Source organism: Protopterus annectens, chromosome 2.part1 (genome assembly GCF_019279795.1).
Source record: "Protopterus annectens isolate FY-2018-M chromosome 2.part1, PAN1.0, whole genome shotgun sequence".
Classification (NCBI taxonomy): Eukaryota; Metazoa; Chordata; order Ceratodontiformes; family Protopteridae; genus Protopterus; species Protopterus annectens.
In genome coordinates this window covers 412604385-412628444 of record NC_056729.1, presented here as the reverse complement: position 1 = coordinate 412628444, position 24060 = coordinate 412604385, and the positions used below count along the sequence as shown (strand labels likewise).

General features: G+C 39.5%; 1 protein-coding gene across 3 annotated transcripts in view; it reads left to right on the top strand.

Moving 5' to 3' along the window:
- SMAD1 (SMAD family member 1) overlaps positions 1–24060 on the top strand; it is a 1397665-nt gene that overhangs the window by 767828 nt on the left and 605777 nt on the right. For all 3 annotated transcript variants that reach the window (XM_044062225.1, XM_044062222.1, XM_044062224.1), the window contains one exon: positions 5398–5514. In XM_044062225.1, the coding sequence (XP_043918160.1) occupies positions 5398–5514 (117 nt within the window). The remainder of the gene's footprint in view (positions 1–5397; positions 5515–24060) is intronic.

The window sequence follows — 24060 nt, the reverse complement described above, 5'->3', positions numbered from 1 at the left end:
ATTGTTTAACTTGCTGAGATCCAGTATTGGTCTCCAGTCCCCTGTTTTTTTTGGTACCAAAAGGAATTTGGAGTAGATTCCGGATCTTTGCTGGTCTGCTGGGACTGGTTGGATAGCTCTTTTTGACAGCAGCTTTGATATTTCTAGTGCTGCTTGTTCCCTTAGACTGGGTGGAACGTCTGGAAGGGATCCTTTGGGGTGGGATGGGATGTGAATAAAGGGGATTTTGTAACCCTCTGATATGATTGACTGTACCCATTTGTCTTGAGTGAGGGAAAGCCAGGCTTTTGGGTACAGTGATAATCTTCCCCCAACTGCCTCCGAAGGTGGACAGCCGGGCAGCTCCTCAGGGATGCTGAAAGGGTTTATCAGAGAAAGTTTCTCTGCTACCCTGGTTTTGCGGACCTCCTCTGCCCCTAGGGCGGTGTCTATTGTTATTCCCCCCTCTGCCTCTAGAGGGGAATCTACCTTGTGCATCAGATGAGACTCCCTGAGGTTTGCAGAACCACATTTTTCCTCCTCTCTGACCTTTTGGATAAGGTCTAGAAGGGGTAGAAAAACGGACTCCCACGGCAGAGAGAGTCTTACCTTCCAGCTCGCACCTAGTCAATGTATCCTTCACCTGAGGACCAAACAATGTTGAGCCATCAAAGGAGGAATTGGTGGACACCTTGAAAGGGTCCACAAACTTGCAAAGCCGCATCCAGGTGCGACGTCGTTAAGCTACACCTGTGCCTGCGGCCCTACTCGCCCCATCAGCAGCATATGAGATAAGCCGCATGGAGGAGTTAATCGAATTCAGGGTTGCCAACTGGGAGTTCATTTTGTCTTGGAACCCCTCAGCTGTTGGATCCTGTATGGCCTCACCCATATCTTTGAGCAAATCTCTCTGGAGACGGGTGAAGTGACACAAGTAGTTCAGCGACCGCATTGAAAAGGTCGCTGATGAAAACATCCGCTTACCGTACCTGTCCATGGTCCTAGACTCCTTATTAGGAGGATGGACAGGTACCGAAGGATCGGCTAACTCCTTAGTGGCTGCGGCCACCACCATGGCATCAACAGAGACACCTTTAGATAGAAACTCTTTCTCTTTAGGGGCAGTAATAAATTTTGACGGCCTCCTTGGGGTAGGTTCCACTGAATCAGGGGCTGTCCAAGCCTTCCTTGCCACCACTTCCATAAGGGGGTCAAAGGGAGGGGACACCCAGGAGGTGAAAGGGTGAGAGCCAAACACCTCAAGGTAAACTGACTTGTCCTCTGAAGGGTTAAGGGTGGGCCAGTTCCCCCTCTGTTTCAGGATTTCAAGGATGTCAGCAAGAGAGACATCCTTAGAGGGGGGGATCGAGGGGAACCTTCAGATTCCTCCAAGTCAGTGTCAGAGGTGATAGACTCAGGGGAGTCAATGTGCTTCCTCTTGCACTGTCTCTTCCGAGGGGGTTCTCCTACCGGATCAGGAGAGGCCTCAGAAGAGGAGGAAATACCCAATGGGGAAACCTGAGGAGCTGGCTCTCTACGGTCTGATACAAGGGGATGGGTAGAAACCACCGCAGGCACTGAAGAGGGAGGAGCTGACAGCCGACTGTGGGGTAGACACTGGGTCTAGCATGCCCCGCATGACCTCGAAGGCGCCCCTATCAGCCAAGGCCGGAGGTCCCCGCTCCGAGGAGACAAGGACCCCCCGGCACTGACAGGGACGGCTCCAAGGCCGATGTCGGAGCCGAACTCACCAGCGCCGACGCCCCAAGAGGGAGAACGGGGTCGGACAAGGGTCCGATGCCACTCGCCCCCTTGGAGCTGGCGAGGGAAGCCCGGCGCCGAGATCCCTCCAATGAGGAAATCGGAGCAGACAACTGAGCCGAAATGGAAGGTATCGGCTCCGATGAGCCCCGGCTCCGAACTCAAAGGAGTCAGAGGAGGAATAAAATCAGGGATGGAAATAGCCACAGACTGTTGAGTAGGGCTATGTAGCATTTGGGCCAGTGCCTCGGACTTGAAGTCTACTCACCACCCTTTGTAAATCATGGACGGACAAGCTGGAGGACCGAGAGGAATGAAACTTATGGCTCCGCTCCGACAGAAGAGAGGATCCCGGAGCCGAGTGGATGGAGCCGATGGAAGGGGACCTAGACCTCTTCTTTGAAGGTGGCTCCGATAAGCCTATCGGAGCCAACTGAGTCTTGCTAACCTCGGCTCCAGTCGGAGCCGAGGTAACGGTATGAGATTTCGAAACATCTGCTCCAGCCGGAGCCGATGTTGAAGCAGCTTTAATGCTTCCAGGAGACAGCTCTGAAACTGGAGCCGATGGCCTGGAAGTCTTAGAAGGCTTCCCTGATGCAGACTGGGTCGGGGGGCCATCAGGTTTTAACAAGCCTCGGAGAATTAACTTGTTTTTGCATTCCTGCAGGACTCTAGGGCTAAATGCATGGCAAACAGCACATGAGTCCTGCAGGTGCAAAGGTCCCAGGCAGTAGACACAAGAAGTGTGACCATCTGTTAGAGACATTTTCTGACAGCACGAATCACACTTCTTGAAGCCTGAGACCTTGGAGTCTTAGACATCCTAAAAAGCTGTGTGAAAATAAACCAAACACAACACACACACCCTTAACCAAATAAAAATCCAGTCACACTGAAGGACAGGGAAAAAGAGGGAGTGGGCCAAAGGCCTAAAAGTTAAAAAGGGAATAAAACGGGAATTCTAACACAAGGGGGACCCGATTTAAACTAATGGAATACTCTATATAAAACTAAACTAAATGGAAAAAATAAGGGTAGAATTTGAAGTTTTTAAACAAGAAAACTTAACCTGCCAGAGCCGGTAGAAGAAGCACCTCGTCAGCTAAGCGGCAAACGAGATCTGAGTAGTTACTGCCTAGCATTGTGGGATATAGGGGAGCCTCGAGCCGGTGGAATTAGCTCTCGAGCTTTAGTATTGGCCGAGTCGGAGCCGAGGATTGGCTCCGAACCCATCCAGCAAGAATGAAGGCGAGATTGACAACTTAACATTTATTATTTAAAATATAGCTGTCTAACAGTAGGCATGGAGGGATTCAAAACTTTTGGTTTCCCCAGTCCTCCTGTCCTTTAAGATGCATCTGAATCCCTGGAGCATGGAATACTGTTGCAGCAGTAATCAGCATAGAACAGCTACTGTTGTAAGCTGCAAACACAACCGGACTCACGTGTTTGACTGTGGTTTATATTAATCCATAAAGTGGGACTGAATAAGATTGTAGTGCTGGAAGTACGAATTTTTTATTAGAATCAGTTCTGTAACTGTGTTCAGTTACTGCTTTAGTTTTCATTTTTGCTCCTGTATTTTGTTTGAAGTCCTAAACTTTTTTATTCCCATTCATCGATTGCATTCATATTGTCAGACATGGTCCTTAACAGCTTGCTTAATCACCAAGCTGAGCAATTTTGTACCTGTGTACTACATAGATTCATAGATTAGTCCTATGCTAACTGCCCTTGTGGGCTGTTTTAAGCCTAACCAGTTAACCCATGTAAGAGTCACACTGCACTTTGTAAGGTTAACACCTTAACCATTATGCCAGTCTCCTACTATAAAGATATGTAGAATGTGGGCATTGATCCCACTATCTCACATGCGAACCAAGCACTATACCATGTGAGCTAATTACCCTTATTTTTTAATTATTTTGTGTAGAGCTGTTGATCTGATGTTGCAGCTAAGTATGGGAAACTAGTGCATGTCACCTGCTGTGTAGCAGCAGGTCTTAGTCTAATTCCATAAGCTGCCTTTCATTTGTTTAATCTTAGGCAAGTTTTTGAAAATCAGGTGTTAAATGTTTTGATTTTCAAACTTTGTATGTTTAGAGTTGATTGCATCTTAAAGAAGAAAGGACTTAAACTTATGATCGTCTTTATTTAGACACTATGATAGTGTTCTTTCAGTTGCTCTCTCACCCTAAGTTCTGTAATGCTGTACTAAGTTGGTCAGATGAATTAAGATTCTGTGAAAAGTTAAGTACATCAATTCATTAAACCTTATTGGCATTTCCAGGTGTGGATTAGCTATTTGCCTGTAATTGTTTTGTTGCCTATTCATATTAATACAGTGTATTAGTTTAAATAATTTTGATGCGCAGTATGACCCCTAGCCATTCTTAACTGTGTCTTTCTAGAAGACTAGTATATTGAGTGATGACGTACAGTTATGCAGTTGATCATCCGTTTATTTTTTCTGTAAATGAATTAGTGAGACAAACTTAATTGCCTGGTTAGAGCCTTGACAACAACCTGGCCAGTTTGAGTGAACTAGTAGCTAGGAGGCTTGGGGGATCGGAGTTAGTGGTTTTGCTAGCTGACCCTGTGGAAGGGATGGAGAGGTTTCTTTTGATGTGAGATTCCAAATGATGGTGATAGTGCCATAAGTGGGTGCCAGTTTGCAATTGACATTGAGAGGGAGGCCAGAAATAACTGATACATATGGCGATGCCAATGATATCGGTAGCTCTCTCCATTTGGGGCATACAAAAAATCCCTAGCTTTCAAGATGTCATTTTTAATGCTGCCAGCTGCTCATCTCCACTTCATTTTCCCATCAGGCTATTGTTATAGCCCTGGCCTTGGGGACAGTGAAGGAAAAATGGTACATTTGAACAGCTGAAATGTGCAAAAAAACTCCCTGGCCTTACTAGAAAGTTTGCAGCTGAAATGCTGATTGACAGTGTGTAGCTTGAAGCTTGCTGATGTATTCTAATTAGTAAAGCATTTTTGTTCTGATTTGGAAAACCCAAGTTAAGCTTTTCAATCTAAGAAATATTACTGTCATGAAGATCAGTTTGTCCTGAGCAATATTGCTGTTATACTTCTGTAGTTATGATTCTAGAGAGGTGAGCACTTTTTGTACTGTGAATTTATAGCTTGTCAAAAGGGCTCAAGGTGCACAGTGTTAAGTGGGCAACCTTCCAGAGCTCCTGTGTAGATCAAAAGTGAAGTTCAGTTTTCTGTATTGGCTTCCTTCAATAATTCTGCATCCTGCTGGGTCAGGAAGTTTAGTGTAGACTTTCCACTCATTGGCATTGTTAAATTCTAGCTCTGTTAACTGTGTGCAGCACTGGGAGGTGTAGAAGTGCTGTTAAGTGACAAATCTACACATTTTCAAGTTTTGTTTTTGTTATTGGTGTGGAAATTCCAGTTTAAATGGTTAGTTATTGGCATGCTGCTTAACATAGAGATTGCATTTTAGCTTGTGTTTTTGTTTGTACCGCATGGCTAATAATTGAGAGCTGACTTGGTACTGTCTTTCGGAGTTTTGTTGGGACTTATTTTTGCATAACTGAAGTATAATAAAGTATAAAATACTGAATTAATAACATTTTCAACCACCAAATGGATAACATTTGATTTCCCTCTTACTGCTTTTAGCCGACACACCACCTCCTGCTTACATGCCTCCTGAAGATCAGATGACCCAGGATGGCTCTCAGCCAATGGACACAAATATGATGGCTCCACCCATCCCTCCAGAAATAACTAGTAGAGGTGGTAATATTGGTTTTACTTTTTTTTTATTTTAATCGACATATTCATGTTGGTCAGCACTGCCAGTTGTACTAATTTGTTTACAGTGAAGTATTTAAAAGCTGAAGCAGACTTGATCCTTAATGAAGACTGATTCACAACCTTAACAGTTTTATAGTCTGCTTATTAACTTTTTTAGCACACAGTATAGAAGAAGAAAATGTTGCTTAGTTTACTTTTCATATTTTTCATTTTAGGATAAATTTATGTTGTAGTTCTTTCCTTGTAGATCACTAACGAGTTTAACTGGGAGGAAACCAGTAATCAAAGATTCATGGCCTGCCACTTGTCTTGGGATGAAAATCTCGAAAAGAAGAAAATAATTGTAAAATACTCAGCAAATACGTAAAGCAGAGGTCTGAACCCACAGATGGTAGCAAATAATTTTAATACACAACCAGGATAAGCGCTTTCGTCTTGTGTACAAGACTTCATCAGATACCTCAGTTGCATCACATTTCATTTATACTCATAATTAATTTCTATTAAAATTTAAAGACAACTAGTAACCACACCAAAAGGTTCAGTGTCCAAACAATTTGAAGAAAGCCGGATCCGGTACAATGAAGGCTGTCCAAAATAGAAAGCAAGCAGTCCACCGAAGTAGGTAAACAAAAGCTTTATTGTCCCAAAAATAAAAATAATATATATATATAGAATTAAATAGTATTATTTACACACACACGTGTTACACAAATATATTAAAATTCCATACTTATAATCGCAGTTCACATATTCACATTCTTCAAGTATACTATTTTAAACCTCTTCCTAGTATTAGAATTCACTTAACAAAACTAGGCACTGCTTTTGAATGGACAAACATGAAAGATGAATAATTTGTATATGTACAGGTGTCATTATGAAGAGAATTTACAAAAGCTAAAGGCTTTTATGTTTTATGTCTTTAAACAGAATATTTTTACACGGTTTAGTTTTTATACTTAAGTGGTTAATGATTTAATTGATTCAGCATGTTGTGTATAAAAGGGAATTTAATTCATTGTAATTTATTCTGAGGAAGTCTCCGGATGTGGAGACGAAAGCGCTCAACAACTGACATATGGAATTATTTATATTTTGTTTTATTTGAAACTTAGTCGTGTTGGATTTGGAATTTTTTATTTTTGGGACAATAAAGCTTTTGTTAATCTACTTCTGTGGACTGCTTGCTTTCTATTTTGGACAGCCTTCATTGTACCGGATCCTGCTTTCTTCAAATTGTTTGGACACTGAACCTTTTGGTGTGGTTACTAGTTGTTTTACCCTGGCTTCCGGTGGCGAGGAGTCCTAGACAACACTGACAAACTCTACGAACTAAGATGGATGGGAGCAGTATGCTAAACGAACTTTTGCGGGTTATTCAGACCTATTCTCAAGCTGAGGCTACGCAGGCAGGCACCAGCAGCGGCATACCGTGTGCGCAGAGCAGCCCAAAGGACCCCAGGAGCAATCGCAATACTACCGAGGTTAACGGCCAACAGATACGGGAAGGGAGTGATATGAGAGGCAACGCCAGCTTTAGAAGATACAACGGAACTGATTTCAACAATTTACCGGATGGTAGTGAGAACCAATGCATGGACAAACGATGCTGGGATAAATATAAGGATATGGATTTTCATACGTGGCTGGACAGATCGTTTTGCAGCACTAGGGAGAAAGAACAGCCAAGAAATAAGGAACAATCTAACAGCTACACATTTAAAGACAAATGTAAATTGTTTAAAAAGCTTTTATCTAAATACAAAGCTCTATCTGTAGAGAATTGGTATTTTGAGAAATGTATATGCGATCACATTGTTCCGAAGGGACTTAGCTGAATAAGTTCCCAAACAATACCAATGATGACCAAAGTTTTTTCAAAGAAATATGCAATGTTTTTAATGTGTGGCCTTTCTGTTTTAAAGGCCATGGTTAAGCGCAATGTTAAGATTATGGAAGAAACTAAGTGTGAAATAAGTTAAACAGTGAAATTAAATGTGATTTGTTTTTTTCTTTTGATGAGTATAAGCACATTTACTATCGGGTACTGCATGACACAGATGCATATACTAATACTAATATAAATAGAAAGTTAAAGTTTGAGAGAGATATTAATGAGTACAATACAGGGATAGCATATTTATTTGGTGAAAATGGTAAAGGGCAGAAACACAATATTGGCTATCACAATATGCAGATACCTTCAGTTAATAAAAGGATCTATCGTCCCCGTGTACCACAGAGGGATAGTAACTGGCAGGATCAACAAGGTAGGAATTACCATCAAAGTAACAGATACAATTGGAACAGGGAGGGCTACCAAAATGTACATTTTGAGGAAGAATTTCCTAGTCTGAGTAGGAATGACGATATAGATGCACCTCAGACCCAGGGTGTAGCCGATGAAGTAAGAAGATCAGAAAGGATTAGGAACAAGCATCAGCAACCGTATGCTTCTGCGATTACGGGGAACATTAACAATATTGCAAGGCAAGAAGGGGAAACGGATTTTTAAATAGCTTGGACCATGACAGTGTTCATAGTAATTTAGAGTTTAGAATGGACAGGGAAGGTGTGAAACAGGTTATACACACATACAACAATTTTAACATATTTAATTACACAGACTTGGTGGTTGACAGAAATTATTTTGATTTATTTACAAAAGGTTTTTCTTTTGTTCCAGCAAGAAAACCTAGTATAGATAAGCTCATTTTGGACATCAAAATGTTCACAAGAAAACTCAATCTTATGCATATACACAATGAGGACACCATGGTTAAGGAGGTCACTTTTAAAAGGCATAGTGTTTGGAATCCACCCCTACATTATGAGAGAGCCAATTTTGAAAGATGTTACTAATAAAATGAGGACAGATTATAAAATTAACAAAGGAAAGATGTATAATTTGAACAAGACAGAAGAAAAAATATTAAATGATTTAAGTAGTAATAGAGGTATTCGAGTGATGAAGCCAGACAAGGGAGGGGGTGTGGTGTTTAGAGACATGGGAGTATATTAGGAAAATGAAAGAGATATTAGACAAGGATCAAAAAATGAAATTAATATTTTTTACAGGAAAATAGACCTAACTTTGGAAGATAATCTTTTTACTGGTTTGATAGACTTGGCTCTATACAAATATTTGAAAGTGGCCAAACCTGTCATTCCAGGAATTTTTGGAATTCCGAAAGTGCACAAATCCTTACTAGACCCCCCGTTGAGACCCATTGTCGCATCACAGGGATCAGACACAGCCTATGGCTATATATGTGGATGTAATGACTAAGGAAATTTACTCCAGATGGAAGCATATTTTAAAAGATTCTTGGGATTTTTTAAGCAAAACAAGTAAAATGGTTTTTGAAGATAATATGTTTTTTATCACAATTGATGTAAAAGAATTGTTCACAGTTATACCACAAAAAACAGGATTAGAATGGTTTGAAAAAGTTTTGGGTGAGATGGATTGGCTCACACCTTCTGACTTCAGGAATGTATTAGAAAGTATGGAATTGGTTTTGAAATATAATTTTATTTACTTTGAAGGGGATTACTATCACCAAAATGGAGTGGCTATGGGTTCAGCATGCGCACCTGTTTACGCAAATATTATAATGTTATATTGGGGGAGAGAATATGTTTTTAAAACAGGATACAATCAATATATTGTGCAATACTTTAGGTTTTTGGACGATATATTTATTTTTTGGGAAGGATCTAAGGAGAAAATTGACGAATTTATTATATTAATGGCACAACTTCGTTTTTAAATTTTACTTACGAGATAGAGATGGATGAGACACATTTCTTGGATGTTAAACTTACTAAGGACAGGACTAATAAGTGCTATAAGTCAAATATATACAGAAAGGAACACTTCTCGAATTCATATTTACATTATCAAAGTGATCATCCAAAACAACTCAAAAGGAACATAGTCAAAGGGCAGGTAAGGATGGCTAGGATGATATCTGATGAGGTTGAATTTTTGAGTGAAATTATTCATTTGGAGAACCTCTTTGTGGAAAGGGGGTATCCTACTAACCTTATCAGTTCTGTCAAAGAATGTGATAACAGGAAGGGGGACAAGATATAAGCCACTTCTTAGTAGAGAATACCAGGAAGTAGAAAATATTAGGTGTAGTGGACAGAATTTGAGTTGTGATGAGAGAAGAGAGATAGAAGTGAAACCAACACCTTTCCTGACTACCACATATTTTTACGGTACAAATTGGTTAAACAGGGGAGTACATGAAATATGGGACATGTTTAGAAATATTGCAACCAAAACAGATGTTTTTAAGAACAAATTGAGGTTTAGTTTTAGGAGAAATTTTAACATTAAAAACATTTTAGAAAGAAAAGAAACACAGGCCGAAGGTACTAGTAGGAAACATGGAACATACAAATGTGGCAGGTGTGCACAATGCTCCTACATTTACAATAAGAAAGAAGTCAAGATTGCAAGTATTCCCCAAAAGCTAGCAGCTGTAGCAGTTGCTACACTAAGGGCTTAGTATATTTAGTGATTTGTACGGCCTGTGAGAGTTTCTACATAGGAAAAACGGAGAGGTTGTTAAGAAACAGGATCTATGAGCATATTCGGGATATAAATAGACACAATGAGAATAATGCATTATATAGACATGCCATTAAGTGCGTAAAGGCTGATTTTAAGTTTTGGGCATTAGAGGTGGTGCAATACCCTGAAAGAGGAGGTGATTGGGAAACCAAAATCGAGTATAGAGAATTGATATGGCAATTACGGCTAGATGCAAGTTGTGGCGAAGGACTAAATGACCATGTTTCCATTACACCAGCACTCAAGATCCAAGCCACGGATCCTAAAACAACAAAACAATAAAGGGTGGACAATAATAGGAAGAAAATAAGGAGATTTTTAGGTTCATCCAGTACTAAATTGTGACACCAATTAACATTTCTTGAAATAAATTTACAGTAGTACTTCCTAGGGAGGCATAGAATGTTATGTGGTTTTAGAACTGTGAACAATTTGTTTTTACATTTTTATATTTATACACCTGATTCAATTTACCTATATTTATATTCATATTTATACGTTTATATTGTTAATTATACATACATATATTTATATTTATACCTATGTTTATATTTATACTTATACAAGTTCATAATATTCAATTATTTATAAATCAAATTTATGGAGCATACGTTCTGTTACATTATTTTAACATAATTTAATTGTAGCTTAATTTTAATGATTAATCAACTATTATACTTATTCATCTGGAGATTAGTTAAAATATTACAGGGAAGTGATATGTGTAGGTATATGCACATTCACTCTAGTTATTATACTTCATATATACAGAATTAAATAGTATTATTTACACACACACGTGTTACACAAATATATTACACTTCCATACTTATAATCGCAGTTCACATATTCACATTCTTCAAGTATACTATTTTAAACCTCTTCCTAGTATTAGAATTCACTTAACAAAACTAGGCACTGCTTTTGAATGGACAAACATGAAAGAAGAATAATTTGTATATGCACAGGTGTCATTATGAAGAGACTTTACAAAAGCTAAAGGCTTTTATGTTTTATGTCTTTAAACAGAATATTTTTACACTGTTTAGTTTTTATACTTAAGTGGTTAATGATTTAATTGATTCAGCATGTTGTGTATAAAAGGGAATTTAATTCATTGTAATTTATTCTGAGGAAGTCTCCGGATGTGGAGACGAAAGCGCTCAACAACTGACATATGGAATTATTTATATTTTGTTTTATTTGAAACTTAGTCGTGTTGGATTTGGAATTTTTTATTTTTGGGACAATAAAGCTTTTGTTAATCTACTTCGGTGGACTGCTTGCTTTCTATTTTGGACAGCCTTCATTGTACCGGATCCTGCTTTCTTCAAAATTTAAAGACACATAAAACCATATGCAAAATCAATAAAATGACACTTGTATAAACTATGAATAAAACCTAAAACTTAAAAAAATGTTCCTTCATAAGTTGGTGTCGCCAAGATAAATATAAAAATAAATAAAATATGTATGCATGTTTAAATTTGTACTGCATTGGCCGTCAAAACCGGCTTAATAGTAATGTATTCATTTAGTCCGGGAAAAATGTTAGATTTTAGCCTAAGCTGCCACTTCAGTTCCCTGTTTAGCAATATATATTTAACATTTCCCCCTCTGGGATTTGTTTTCACCACATCTATAATCCCAAATTTAAAACCACTAAAAGTAGAACAATCGATAGTGTTTGAACAGTGCACTAGTCTCCTCCTTAATCCTAATGTCATGAAAGTGTTCATACATTCTATCCTTTAAGAGCCCTCTCCATCTTTCCTATATAGAATGCAGGACACTTTTCACAAATAGCCAAGTACACTATCATTTTTGTGTTACAATTCCGTTTACAAAACCACCCTATATTGTTCAAACCATTTTGTAAACATACACTGTCTTCCTTAAAAATATGTGGGCATTGTTTACAGTTGCGACATGAACTAGTTGCCTTTTTTATTACGCATTTAGTCTTGTCCAGTTGTTCAAATGCTCTTTTGAAATTCTTTCCAGTTTTAAAGGAAAATATAGGTTCATGCCCCACTACTTCGTACAACTCTTTACTTGTTTTAAGCATACTCCAGTTAGCCTTTATAATATCAGTAAAAATACCTTTAAAGGCATTAAACTCCGTTACACATGCCCTTTGGAACTTGTTTTCTCTTCCTTCAACAGGTTCATCCAAAGGGTTACCTAATTAAAGCCTTGTATCTAGTACCCCACCCTCTGTATATTTCATCTAACACCCCCTGGGCAAACTCTCTTGGGTAACCCCTCTCTATAAACTTTTCACCAAGAAAATTGAGTTCCCCAGCTAAATCTGCTTTACCTGAGGTCATTCTTGTGATACATACTTCCTGTCCTTACTAGACTTTTTTTTCCTCTGGAAAATGGGATGATAAAAATTCTAGACTTAAACCCATCTTTCGTCTGAAAAATGGTAGTGTCAAGATAGTTTATACTAAATTTATCCCACGTGTGTGTAAATTTGAAAAAGATAGTACATTCATTTAAATATTGCATAAAGGAATCTACAGTCTCTTTGTCCCCTTCCCATAGAACAAATATATCGTCCAGGAATCTCTTATAGAGACGTATATTGTTACTATATGGACAGTTGAAAACATACCTATGCTCCCATTCCAACATTACCAGATTATCGTAAATGGGGGCACAAGCTGCCCCCATTGCCACTCCACTAATTTGCTGGTAATGTTCACCCTGGAAACATATATAATTGTGGTCAGGTACCACCTCCATTAATTTTTATATTTATCTTGGCGACACCAAGTTATGAAGAAACAATTTTTAAAGCTTCAGGATTTATTCACAGCTTATGTGTTATTTTATTGATTTTTGCATATGGTTTTAAATTTTAATTGAAACTAATTGTTATGAGTATAAATGAAATGTGATGTAACTTTTAGGTATCTGATGAAGTCTTGTACACAAGATGAAAGCGCTTATCCTGGTTGTGTATTAAAATTATTTGCTACCATCTGTGGGTTCTGACCTCTGCTTTACGTATTTGCTGCGTATTTTACAATTATTTTCTTCATTTTGAGTTTTTCTGTTTGGGGTCCAGGTGCTCATAGTTGACGCAGTTTGTTTTGTATAAACTTTTTCATCACTGCCTTTTCCTATGGAAAACAAGTCTGGTGACTCTACACTTACCGAGGAGGTTGACCTTTTTGGGTCGGACTGTGTTGCACAAACCCAAAAGGAAATTAGCAAGGTCCGTGAGGAGGTATCAGCTTTGAAAGCCGACCTTACTAGGCTCATTGAATTGCTCAGCCAAAATGAACTGGCGGGCGGAGCTATGCATTCAAAGTTGGTTCCCCGGTTAGTGAGCGAGTCATTGAAGTGCCGACTACATAGTCTCCACGCTCTAAATCGGCGAGTAATTGTGGGGGAAAGACGGTGATTGCGTTCAGCAAGTGGTGGTGAAGGAAAAAGAACAAGGGCATTCTTCTTAAAAATAGTCTTCCGGTAATGAAGCAACTACTGGTAGTTGCGAGCAAGCTGCCTGTCAGTGCTTTAAAAACACTAAAGGTACTGTTAACTACGAAAACAATAAATGTGATGAAAATGTAGGAACTGGGGGCACCAGGTTGAACGTTAGTGAACTGGTGTGTTTTAATGACATTATGAACAAAAGTTTTGAGTGATTTTGTCTACAAACAATGGTAGTGCTAATATACATGGGTTTGATGATGATGTGCCAACTTTAAAGGCTATGATTTACATGTTTGAAAAAAAGCTGTTTAAGCTGAAATGTTTACAGATAGATAATAGATATTTGCAATGTTGCCCACAGGGGCCAAGAATGTTTAAATATCCCTTCGGTGTAGTTCATACCGAAGAAGTCATTAAAGAATTTCATTGTTTTTTTGATGAGTGTGAGTTGGGGGCTCATTAGTAAATTGATAAAACAAAATGATATGGCTGCTTTGCATAAACAAGGTGAAGTATTAAATGGTGATAATTTGAAAGACCTGTTATTTGTCGAATATGAGCAGCTATATAAAAAAGTTTTGTTTAGGGTAAACAAGAGAATTAATAATATATTCTTAAGAAAGCAGAAAAAGTTTGCTAGGGACAAACAGCAATATGCTGAAGTTACAGCTTACCCGGGCCCATATAAGAACAATTATAATAAAAATGGAAAAGTGGGAGTATCCACAAAAGAAAGGGTCACTGAGCATGTAAGGGAGGAAAGGGTTGACCTTTCCCCACCCAGGGGACTTGATGAATTAAACTAATTTTCAGAGCACAATGAACATTCTTTAGCGGTAAGGAGGTCAGAAAGGTTGGCCAGCAAAACCTGATACTTTCCAGACCCGGGACATCAGCATACACATATGACCTTGGGAGAAAATCAGGGTTGGAAAAAAGTACAAAAGAAAGTGAAATGGTACCTGTTGCAGATACTGATGGCATAGTTTGTGAATATAAAGGATTTAAGATTTTTAATTACACATCATTAACCCTTAAGAAAGAACATTTCAGTCTTTTTTCTAAAGGATTTAAATTTGTGCCATTAAGCATGGGGACATAGTTAATAGTCTGGTTGACTTTAAGCTGTACGTTAGAAAGTTGAATTTGGGCATGTTTAAAAATTCTGAGGAAGATGTGAATAACTGCCATACAGGTGTACATAGAAAAAGTACTATTAATCCACCCCTACACCCAGTCCTAATGATGTTTGAAAAGTGTGTTACGGAAGAAATATACGAAGCATACAAAAGAAATATGAATATTATTGAGCCTCACAATTTGGACAAAAGGGGAAAAAATGTTTTATGATTTGAAGATTCAAACTGATTTACGTATTATGAAGCCTGACAAGGGAGGTGGAGCGGTGCTGTATGGAACAGAAGAATATAATAACGCTATAACAAAAATTTTGCTTGATACTAATACCTATTCTGCAGTTTCTAAAAATGAAATTACTATAGCCTGTGGTAGAATTGATTCTTTATTAGAGAAATATTTGTTAGAAAATAGAATAGATGGTAAAACCTACTATTTTTTAAAGCAAACCAACCCTATCATTCCAAATATTTTTGGGGTACCTAAGGTTCATAAATGTTAGAGATCCCCTTTTAGATCTATTGTTTCTGCTAGGAACAAAACTCACCCTCTGGCAGTATTTGTGGATTTTTGAACTAAGGAAATTACAACCAAGATGGACCATTTAATTAAAGATTCGTGGGAATTCTTGAGCAAATTAACAAATGAGTTATGGAAGGAAAGCTTTAGCTTTCTTACCATAGATGTTAAGGATTTATTTACTAGCATTCCGAGACAGGAAGGACATGAATTTTTCAGTGACAGCATTTACAAGTTTTCTACTATGTCTAAAGATCAAATTCAGTTGATTCTTTAATTAGTGGAGGTTGTACTTGACCACAATTATATGTTTCCAGGGCGAACATTACCAGCAAATTAGTGGGGTGGCAATGGGGGCAGCTGGTGCCCCCATTTATGCTAATCTGGTAATGTTGGAATGGGAGCATAGGTATGTTTTCAATTGTCCATATAGTAAAAATATACGTCCTTATATGAGATTCTTGGACGATATATTTGTTCTATGGGAAGGGGGCAAAGAGACTGTAGATTCCTTTATGCAATATTTAAATGAATGTACCACCTTTTTCAAATTTACACACACGTGGGATAAATTTAGTATAAACTATCTAACAAGTAAAGAGTTGTACGAAGTAGTGGGGCATGAACCTATATTTTCCTTTAAAACTGGAAAGAATTTCAAAAGAGCATTTGAACAACTGGACAAGTCTAAATGCGTAATAAAAAAGGCAACTAGTTCATGTGGCAACTGTAAACGGTGCCCACATATTTTTAAGGAATACAGTGTATGTCTACAAAATGGTTTGAACAGTGTAGTGTTGTTTTGTAAAGGGAATTGTAACACAAAAATGATAGTGTACTTGGCTATTTGTGAAACGTGTCCTGCATTCTGTATAGGAAAGACAGAGGGCTCTTAAGGATAGAATGCATGAACACTTTCATGACATTAGGATTAAGGAGACTAGTGCACTGTTCAAACACTCTATTGATTGTTCTACTTTTAGTGGTTTTAAATTTGGGATTATAGATTTGAAAACAAATCCCAGAGGGGGAGATGTTAAAAATGTATTGCTAAACAGGGAATTGAAGTGGCAGCTTAGGCTAAAATCTAACATTTTTCCCGGACTAAATGAATACATTACTACAAAGCAGTACAAATTTAAAAATGCATACGTTTTTTATTTATTTTTATATTTATCTTGGTGACACGAAGTTATGAAGGAACAGTTTTTAAAGTTTCAGGATTTATTCACAGTTTATCAAAGTGTCATTTTATTAGGTTCATAGGTTCATACTAGGCTATCTGCCCAAGGGCATTTATAAGCCTAGCCCATAGTTATGTGGCTTTCGCCACCCCTTTAGTTTGAATAAAAACTATGCCTATCATTTTTCTGTGCCTCTGTCAAGCAGTGACACTGAAGTAATCCCTGGGGTATATCTGCGATCTCCCATCCATTGGTCAAGATTCCTCTTGAACAAGGCCAGCGAGGTGCTCTGCCTCACATGTACCGGGATTTTGTTCCACAGCATAGGGAGTCTCTGGGTGATGAATCTGTCCCTCCAGCACGTTCTATTTATAACAGTGTCAAGGTTTAAGTCTCCCGCCCTTGTGGTTCTGAGGGATCTAGATTTTTTGAGGTGAAGCATATTCATCAAATCTGGGTTTGACATGGCCTTATATGTCAGGCACAGGTCACCTCTGAGCAAGCGGTATGAGACTGAATAGAGCTGGAGTTCTTTCAGTCGGGCAGCATAAGACATATTTTTGAGACCCTTTATCCTTTTGGTGAGGAACCTTTGGGGCCTTTCAAGCTGCAGCAGGTGTCTGGTCAGATACATTCCAAATGGGGCATTGTACTCAATCATAGGTCTAATGAGTGATGAGTACAGGGGGACGATGACCTCCCTTGATCTAGATGTGAATCCCTTCATGATCAGGTGGGCGATATAGAAGGTTTTCCCAACTACTTTAGCAACATGAGTGTCAAACGAAAGGCTACTGTCAACTTGGGTCCCCAGATCCCTGATGACTTTTTCTGTGCTCAGTGGATTGCCACCTATATGGTAGCTAGGGGTAACCTTGTTTTTCCCGAAGGGTATGACTATGCATTTTTTGGCGTTTAACTTCAGGCCATGGCTCTGGCACCAGTTATCCGTTTCTGTGAGGCCCTTCTGGAGGATATCTGTGTCAGATGTGTTTTCGACTATAGCGCCCAGTTTGCAGTCATCTGCAAACTTTGTCAGCCATAACCCTCCTGTGTTTGCTTGTACTTCAGAAAAGTAGATGCCGAACAAGAGTGGACCCAGGACTGAGCCCTGTGGGACACCACTTGTGACAGGCTTTGAGTCTGACATGGCTCCAGCAACTCTAACCCTGTGGGTTCTGTCACTTAGCCAGTTTGCAACCCATCTTGTGATGTATGGGTTTACATTCAAGCTGATGAGTTTTTCGATGATACCTGAGTGGGGTATTGTGTCGAAGGCCTTTGCCAGGTCGAGGTAGGCTGTATGGGACTGCCTTTCCCTCATCAATGGCCTTGGTGACTGTCTCAAAAGTCAACCAAGTTTAAGAGGCAGGATCTGCCTTTGACAAAGCCAAACTGGGTTGGATCCAAAGTCTGCAAGTTCCCTATGTCTTTATTTGAGTTCCATTATGATCCTCTCCATGGCTTTGCAGATAAGGCTTGTCAAGCTAATGGGGCGGTAATTTCCAGGGTCTGTGGAGTTACCGCCCTTATGAAGTGGGACCACAGTCGCCGTGCGCCACTCCTTGGGTACGTATCCTGAGGTGAGGCTAAGATTAAACAGCTGTCCTAACTGTGGGTTTAATTCCTCGTTGAGTTCATGAAGCACACAGCCGGGGACACCATCCAGTCCCATGGATGCTGTGTTTTTTGCCTTAGTGAGGGCAGTTCTCACCTGGGCGTTGGAGATGTTTGGGGTAATACAATCCTGTGGAAGAGATATCTCCCCTTTGGGGGAGGGGAGAAGTTTGCACTGAACCTGTCAGCCAGTATGTTAGCAATGTGTGTAGGTTCAGTAATTTTCACATCATTTTGAACTAATTCTGAACATATCTGGGAGTTTCCTCCTAGGTTTCTAACATAGCTAAAGAAGGCCTTATGATTGTCTTTAGAGTCCTTGGCGATTTTTCTCTCAAAATTTGCCTTGGATGATTTTATGAGAGCTCTTAGTTTTTACTTATAATGATCAAAGGTGTCTTACCTTTCAAGGATTTTGCTCCATCTTGTAGTAGCTTCCTCCTTTTGTTGTAGAGCTTGTTTATGGCTGGGGTCCACCAGACTGGACGCTTGCCTTTGGTACAGAGAGTCTTAGTTTTGTTTGGGATTGCCTGATCCATGCAGTCCTGTAGGTGCTGGTAGAAGGCATTTGTAAGTGATTCAGCGGTTTGAGTAATGTTTACCACTGGCTCAGGGGCCTTAAAGGAGACCACACTAGTTTTTAGAAGTGTGAAATCAGCTTTTGAGAAGTTTTTCACTGTGGTCTTTTTTGTTGCGGGTGGGGGCGGGATGAGGACCTCCAGCGAGATTAGTTTATGATCTGATCTCACCAGTGAGGGGTATACTTCCGGTGTTGAACATTTTGATCCCATGTTCGTGATGATGAGATCAAGTATGTTTTCTCCTCTTGTGGGGATGGTGACTAGTTCCATGGCATTTGAGTTTATGAACTCCAGGAATCTTTGGGTTAGAGTGTTCGGGCTTGAGTAGTGTTCCCAGTCTATATTAGGGTAGTTGAAGTCACCTAGTATGATGGTGTTTGGAGATGCATTTATCCCCTCCAATGTTTTCAGGAAGGCCATGTGAGGTTCCTGAGTTTGAGAGGGTGGCCTGTAACATGCTACAAATTGCAGAGCAGTCTTGCCTATGGTTAATTGCACCTGGATGGTCTCCGATGCATCGTGCGTTGCCACCAACCTTGAGGTGTGGGTGTCCTTAATGAATATGGACACCCCCCCCTCCTTTCTTGGTGTTGTCCGGATTTTGGGGCTGGAACGCATGATATGAGGTGAAACCTGTTAGTGCTGGGGTGCTCTCAGGAGCCTTGAACCAGGTTTCTGTCACAGCACAGACATCGATGTTCTCCATATTGAGAAGGGCCTCGAGTGCGTGCATCTTGAGAGTGAGACTTCTGGCATTGAGCAGCATTACCCTTAGTTTTTTCCTTTTTGGTGTTCTAGGGTGGTAGGTTAAGAATTTGGGCCTTGCCTAAAAAGGCCACTAGGGGGGGGGCAGGGCCTTTGCCCAATATCCGGAAGCCCAGGGTGACAGGTGCAAGCCGTCCCTCAAGCAGCGTGGCTTGTCCAGCATGTCATCCCAGGCAGACAGACATTGGATCCCTTTGAATGACACCAGAATTTAAGCCAATTATTAAAGCTGATCATCTTATCACTGTATTGTGGCATCATTCTAGGTGAAGGTAGGATACTGCTCAAGGTCAGGGTCATACCTGCCTGAGCTACATAATCAGAGAGCTCCTCGATGTCCCTTTTCATGTAGTCCAAGGAGGTACGTCTCAGGTCGTTGACACCAGCGTGGACAATGACTGAGTCATACTTGTACCTGCTGTTGAGAGACCTGAGTGCTTGCGTTATGTGGCGGATTCTAGCGCCCGACAGGCAGCTTACTGTAACCTTCTCCTTACTCAGTCTGGTGAGCGGGACGTCAGTGTGTCTGACTATGGAATCACCAATGACAAGTGTGTGTGGCATTTTGTTTGGCCTTAAGGGCTGTGACTGTTTGACACTCTGTGTGGTCTATGTGTTGCATGTGTTGGGTCGTGAGGTGGTAGTTGTTTGGGTGTCTGCTTTGGTGGCCTCTGCTGTTTTGGTAAATTTTTGATCAGAGCCTCCGAGTATGTCTTTGTGTGAGTTTGTGTATGATTTGAAGTTGTGATGGTACCATGTGTGACTGGGTATGTATTGTGTGTGGTTATCTTCTTCTCCTGTCTGGTCTTGCCAGTCCTATGTTGAGAGAGCTCAGCCTCCAGTTTGGCCGTATAGTTGCATCTCTCGCATGTATTTGTGTTTTGTGGGAGAAGGAGAGGATTGTCTGTGTACATGAGGCAATTGTAACATTGCCTCAATATTCCCAGGTTCACCAGTTGAGCTGGAGAGGACACTAGCAACTGATCCCTCGACATACTAGAAGTAGTAGATAAAGAGACTTTCAAAGGACTCCGGGGGAAGTGGGTTTTAGGCTGGTGGGGTACTATCTATAATAAGAGTGCTTTATCAAGGTGCAAGTACTGTAGGAGTAAGTGCTAGGCTTTACAGATAGAGAATAGTCTACTTGGGAATCAAGTAGAGATGAACTTTTCAGTTATAGGATATGCTGGTTAGATCAGCAGTACAGCTCGAGGAAGGTAGTTCTAAGGGAAAATTTTAAAAGTGGAATTTAGATGGCCCGAATAGTTTAACCGCCGCTGCTCTTGTGTGCAACAGTGGCAACTCAGCTAACGTTTAGCGTGTTTTATAGCAGGGGGCTGAAGGGATCTAGGAATTGGCCCAAAACGACCAATGGACTACTAGTTTCTGGCTGAAACTTCACCAAATCGGACAAAAAGGCCGCTCAGTGCTTCCCACTCCCACTGGTAAGCAAAGAAACTTCCCTCCTTCCTAATAAGGCAATGGATCAGTAACAGGAACTAAAAACAAAGCCCAGGGATCAGCAACTCTGAAACTGGACTACTCTAGTTCAGTAAGGCGGGAAAACAAGAGATTTTTTTTTTTATTACAGAGATAAGGAAAAAAACAGACAGTAAATGCTATAAATCGGCTAGCGCACTTTAGTGCGTAGCCTACAGAAACAATTTGCAACAATTAGTAACTTAAAGTGCAATAAACAGTGTAAAATGCAGAAATCACTTAAAGTAGCAGTAAAACAGGCAAAATGCAGTCGCTAGCTTAATAACAGTGGGAAAGCCACAAAAAATACTTATATCTGGTAGAAAGTCACTCTTTTAGCTCTCTGCTGCTTGGATCACTCTGCAGGCCTCCACGAGGATCTATGCTGAGTTGGTACAAGCTGGAAAACGCGTGTTTAGCGTGTTTTATAGCAGGGGGCTGAAAGGAGCTAGGAATTGGCCCAAAACGACCAATGGACTACTAGTTTCTGGCTGAAACTTCACCAATTCGGACAAAAAGGCTGCTCAGTGCTTCCCACTCCCACTGGTAAGCAAAGAAACTTCCCTCCTTCCTAATAAGGCAATGGATCAGTAACAGGAACTAAAAACAAAGCCCAGGGATCAGCAACTCTGAAACTGGACTACTCTAGTTCAGTAAGGTGGGAAAACAAGAGATTTTTTTTTTTTTTTTTTTTTACAGAGACAAGGAAAAAAGACAGTAAATGCTATAAATGCTTTTAAGCGGCTAGCACACTTGAGTGTGTTAGCCTACAGGTAAAATTAAGCAACAAATAACTTTTTAAGAGTGCAAAACAGTTAATCAACACAAAAACAGTTTAAATAGAATGCAGAGCTGTATAAACAGGCTAAGATGCAGTCGCTAAGCAGTAAATATTCAAAAAGCCAGAAAAAAATACTTAAATCAGTTATAGCAAATACAGCTATAACAAATGCTCTGAAATATACTGTATATTTCCAATATGTTTGAGAAGGACAGTCAGAACACAAGAAGGTTCAGGCAAAAAAGAGAAAAAAAAGTTTTGTTTTACTTTTTGAAAAGGGAAAAAGGAGGAACTGAAGGCCTTATCAAATGTTCTCTCTGTATTAAGAAGAATGAGCTAATGTCACTAGACTGGGAGGTGTGTCACAGTAGGGGCGGGCAACTGCAAAGCCACCAAGTAGGGACAAAATAAAAGCACTACAGAGTCAAATGAAAGTTTTTAAACAGATAAGGATTTGTGAAGATTCTGAATAGACAAAGTGCTTTATATATATTAAATTATAAAAACAGTAATCTGTAAAAATAATCAAAAGATACTTATATTTTGTAGCTCAGTTGCGGTCAAACAACTTCTCCAGCCTGCACTGTGTGCAAATACAGAGACCTACCAAAGTTAGGGCAAGACCAGAACAACAACTTTTTTTTTACAAGAACCAGCCCCCACTAGCCAAGAGATAATTACACAGAGTAAATGTTTCAGTTTATACAATAGCCTAAGACAGCAAAGCACTACAGAGTCAAATGAAAGTTTTTAAACAGATAAGGATTTGTGAAGATTCTGAATAGACAAAGTGCTTTATATATATTAAATTATAAAAACAGTAATCTGTAAAAATAATCAAAAGATACTTATATTTTGTAGCTCAGTTGCGGTCAAACAACTTCTCCAGCCTGCACTGGTTTTATGTGTCTTTAAATTTTAATTGAAGATAATTATTATGAGTATAAATGAAATGTGATGCAACTTTGAGGTATCTGATGAAGTCTTGCACACAAGACGAAAGCGCTTATCCTGGTTGTGTATTAAAATTATTTGCTACCATCTGTGGGTTCGGACCTCTGCTTTACGTATTTGGGGTGAAAATCTGTAATTCTAATCTCCAAAATTATGACATAGGCAATCATACATTTATATAAATGAAAAAATATCAACTTTTCCCTTTGCAAGTATACATCACTTATGATCTGTACAGTCAAACATTTACATAGCTCATTCAATTCCTGCATTCCCTTAAACCTCATTCCTCTTCTAAAACATTCTGCATGTATTGTTTCCACAGTTCCATTTGTTTTTTTATGTAATTTGCTCCCACCCTTTTCTAAAGATCCCACTTCTAGTTATGTTACCTCTGTTACTATAATCACAACTTCTAGTACAGTTGTTTAGACTTGGATTCCATATTCTACTTATTGCCTTTTTGGCAGCCACCCAAAGTAAACTTAGTAAGGCCTTACTGTGTGTGTAGGCAACTCCAATTATGTATCAAAGTAATTTCCTTAACCAGTTTGCTCACTCAGTGTTTCTGAGAGAGAGTAGTCTTCAGGGAATGTTTAGTCTTCCAATTCATTACACTCCCAAGAAAGTATGTTACCAATTATCTCATTTTTTTTCCCATCACACCTCCAACATTAGCAATTTACCTGAAGAAAAAATCTTTGTAGTCTGCTTGGGATATAGAAATAGCTATGCAAACACTTCTAAGCAAAGATCCTAAATCTTCTAGACTTTGTTGCATGTTTTGGGAGTTGTACGTATATCCTGCTATTCTTTCTTTGTGAATTGCTTATCCAGTCTCTTCCCAGTCCTTTCTAACCACCTCTGAGTCCTATAGTTGTCGTGCAGTATTTTTTGTCCTACTAATTATCCCTTTTAATAGCAGCTGTTTTAGATTCTACTAAGTTGACCAGTTTTGGTCTTTCACATAGGATTTCCCTATTTCTTTCTCTTTGCCTGTGATATCATTCCTTGATAGGGAAGGCAGTCTCTAGCCTGCAGTCCAAATTAATTCTTGGCCTTTTCCTATTCTGTTGCCTTTCTCCTGCTGATTTTGTTCCCAATACATTGGTTCCTTTGCCAGTTTTCTCCAGTAAATTCCAGCCCACCTCTTGCCTATTTTCTGCACCCCTAATTGTTAGTCATCCCTGTTAGCAGAATCTCCTTTCTCTGTTCTCGTGTTGGATTACTTCTTAGAATATTTACTGCTACTTTATGAATATAATGTTTCGTCTGGTGGTTATTGTCAGTGAGGATCTACATCCAAAGTCCCAATCTGTCCTTGTTACTTGAGTTTCCCTTCATTTTATCTCTTTCCCACTATGAATTATAGCTTTCTGCCCAGTATAGGAGCCTTAAATGTGTAGCTGTGAAATACCTCCAAGTCAGGTAATGCCAAAAAACTATGTTCTATTGAAAGGATCAACTTACCCA